The following is a 3501-nucleotide window of genomic DNA, read 5'->3' on the forward strand; positions in this document are numbered from 1 at the left end:
CCATGCGGCTAGAAAGACTGATCAGGAGCAAAGACAGGTGCTGGGGGGGGGGTGGGGGGCTTAGGGAGCACCAGCCTCATTCCAGCACATCATCTCCACCCCTCCGCTGCTCACTTACATGCGTTTCGGATCCATGGAGAAAGTCGTTAAGTGCCTCTGGGTCACTGTGGGGGGGGGGGGGGGGGACACGGTATCAGCATCACGGTGACAGGACAGAGGGCCCCTTACATACGGCAACGCATGTGCGTCTTCTGCCTTGAAGCCGCCGACAATGAAAGCGGGCAGAGAGAAACCCGTCTTTTCTGCCACGGCTGCGCGCCAGTCGAACAGGCTGAAGACTCACCAGATAACATCTAGCAAGCACCTGCCGTCTTCATCATCCATGTCAACTGGAAAGCAAGAGCACAGGTTAAGGATGTCAGTGAGAGGGAAGCCAGCCAGGACGCGTCAGGAGTCAGCTTCAACATCTGCCTGCTTATTCTCCAGCACTCATCCATCCATCAATCCATCCATCCATCAAGGGTTGCTGTCACTACATATCAAATTTAAATTGTTATTCGCAATCGACCCATGTCATTCTGCTGAATGGCAACAAAAACATTTAAAAGCCACAATTAGTCACAGACTGAAAATGAAAGAAGTGCTTTTTAAAATGCACGTGGTGATGTCACTGGGTTATCAAATGATGACATCACAAAGCAAAGAGGGGAGACTGCGAACTGTGACTATGATTACAGTCCTCAGCACACACCTGAAGCCCAGCTCCCCGCTAACAATGGCCCTGTCGTTCATAATTGAAGCCCTGCGCTCCCTGGACACATGGAGGTGCCCGTCCTCAGACAGCAACAACACACAGCATGTTCACAGCACAAGTACGTCACAAATCATACTGGAAGTTCTGCAGGGGAAAATGTACACACCTTTGTCGTGGACAAGAAAAAGGTAATTTCTCTCAGCATTTTCTGAAAACAACATAAAAGATTTTAACACACACACACAAAAAAAAGGCTTTTTCATGTAGTCATTTTAGAATCGAAAGCAGCACTCATAACTCCAGGATGTCTACACTATTCTGTTTTTTAAGCTCAGTCTACAGTTTTAGGGTCATTTAACACTTACATAGTTTCTGAAACTAATGAATACATAACCTCCACTATCCCACACATTTCAAACAATGAAAATAGATGTGTAATATAGGCACACAACACAAAAGTGGGGGGTTTTCTGCACATCATACATACCTCGGTGTTTAAGCTCAGAGCAGAGGAATATTGGTTTATCTTATGCTATGAGAACCAAAGCACAACTGCTGTTACTGTACAAGTAGATCCCTGCTAGGAGGGCCGCTGCAGAGCTGGGTCCATCATGGCTGGGACAGAGACACCATCCTTTTGGTCTTGCCATGAACAACAACATTAGTAACTGTGACTGGCAGAACACAGAGCCACAGCAAAGCCATCTGGGTCTACTTACTAGCACTGTGTAAATATTAAATTATTTTTTCCTTTAGTTTTTATACGTTTTTTTGATGGTGTCATACGACAAAGGGCAATCATCCCGAGATAGCATTACTGACCTGAGAAAGGCAAAACTGAAACTGTGACAGCTATCTCCAATAACTTATGTTACCATTTCCGAGCGAAAAAGTCACTTATCTCAAAAGAAATGAAGGACTCGCACTTCTCTCTAAAGGGCACTACGTGAATGAGATTTACGAAGACACACTGTCATTCGTCAAATGCGCGCCTGATTCGTCAAGCATATTAAAAATTTACAGTCCGTTTGCCGTTGTATTTTGTTACAAATAGGGCTATTGAGAGGGCGAAAGTGCGTCACGATTCATAGTTTTTCGACTGCTCTGAATCAAGAGTTAAATGGAGATAGCACAGATATAAGAAGCATCACCTCCAGTGCAGAAGCAATTTGTTGAGGAAATAGGACTGTAAACCATTCTGTGTTTACACAATACACACCTCTGTGTAAACACGTGAATCTATTACGCACATAGAAACAGGGAAATAAATAATTATAACAGGAAACTGAAATTTCAGGCGAGGTTCCAATGGCTCGGATAGTTTCGGAACATAATGTTTTAAATAAAAACGCGCCATTTCCTGGGGCGTATAGCTGAAATTGTAGTTTCAGGCACTGCGCACGGAGGTCAGATGATTTTAAAACGGGCGCCTTGGTTTCTTTTGGAACTGTTCCCTCTTAATTCATCGGGAACTCTCACTGCCAGAGGGTGGGGTGATATCAAAAGGAGTTTGCGGAAAACTTTCCAGTAAAGTGCTTTGGCACAGAGCGGAGAGGAGGCAAGCGGGCTTGCGCTAAATGCAAACAGAATTACGCCGGAGCTGGTCCAGGGACACCATCCCAGTAAGAAAATTAAAAACACGGCGCATGGTGTGAGATCAAGGGACGCCGGACACCGACGGACGGGTAAAGGCGAAAGGCTACGGCAGCCTGTGCGCCACAGCCTGCTAGTTCACGTCCGAAAGTTTCCCTCCCATCACTCCGTAAAATGACAACCATCAGCTTGTTTACTTCCCATCAATTATACCAAAGTGATTCGGTGAGGAAAATCGGATGTGATCCCTAGCAACCAGCTAGCCTTGGCTGTATAAATGCATATCTAAAACGCAGTATTTACGTGTATATATATCTGCGGTATATATGCATACAGCTTGTACGGGTAATCATTAGCAGACATTTAAGAGTTAGATAAATGCTGGTCCTTTCCCCTCTGTATCACGCACTCATAGTTGGCCAGCTGCGGAACATTTCTACATTTCGACCCCGTCAAGCGCAGTTGCGTAGCCGTATCCCAGCTAAATGTGACTTAATGTTGGAATTCTCTTGGAGCGGGGGGGAGGTATGCTTGGGAATTCGTTGTGAGATGAACCGCTCGGGCCAGTCGTGCGGGATCGCGCCGCCCGGAAGCGGGCAGAGGCGAGCCCTGCGCTCCGCTTGCGGTGCGCGAACGTTGCAGCTTTATTACAGTTATACACATTTATAGAGAAAATGCTACATTGTAACAAACTCACCCGAGACGATAGAGGTGCAGGCAGCGCGGGGTTTCCAGAACAGCCCCGCACGGGCTCCCGTACAGGACCCAACAGAGCGCCGCTCGCGTAGGGACAGGAGGTCCACGGCATTCGCCTGTTTCATAATACTTTGTGCGGAGATGTCTTTTGTTTTGATGACGATAAACTGGATGGGAGCGTTGTCATTACAGGATTTTTGTTAGTGAGTCACCTGTGATTTTGTAATAAACGATTTGCTAATGTTACTAATGTGTACAACTGAATATTTCTCTGGACCCACTCTTGACTAGAATTATAGTCAGATTGATGTCTCTTTAGTCTGTGCCTCCCAGTGTGTCTCTGTCCCCATGTAACGTAGTGCCAGAGTAGTCCTCTAGCACACCGTACATTGGTTAAGCTCTTTTGGGGTGCCCACTTTTGGGTAGTATTTTTTCAGTATATTTGCTTAGGGGATACT

The 3501-nt window shown here is 46.2% G+C and overlaps 1 protein-coding gene across 3 annotated transcripts in view; it reads right to left on the reverse strand.

Moving 5' to 3' along the window:
* Positions 1-3216, reverse strand: part of bicra (BRD4 interacting chromatin remodeling complex associated protein) — a 12918-nt gene extending 9702 nt beyond the window's left edge. Inside the window, exons 1-4 of one of the 3 annotated variants that reach the window (XM_072701233.1) lie at positions 3045-3216; positions 921-962; positions 344-389; positions 119-164 (exon numbers count right to left, since the gene is read on the reverse strand). In XM_072701233.1, coding sequence (XP_072557334.1) covers positions 119-164; positions 344-389; positions 921-962; positions 3045-3168 — 258 coding nt within the window. In that variant the 5' untranslated portion in view covers positions 3169-3216. The remainder of the gene's footprint in view (positions 1-118; positions 165-343; positions 390-920; positions 963-3044) is intronic. The other 2 variants (XM_072701234.1, XM_072701235.1) reach the window with 2 other exon arrangements.
* Between the last annotated feature and the right edge of the window lie 285 nt (positions 3217-3501).

This window comes from Paramormyrops kingsleyae, chromosome 17 (assembly GCF_048594095.1).
Source record: "Paramormyrops kingsleyae isolate MSU_618 chromosome 17, PKINGS_0.4, whole genome shotgun sequence".
Classification (NCBI taxonomy): domain Eukaryota; kingdom Metazoa; phylum Chordata; class Actinopteri; order Osteoglossiformes; family Mormyridae; genus Paramormyrops; species Paramormyrops kingsleyae.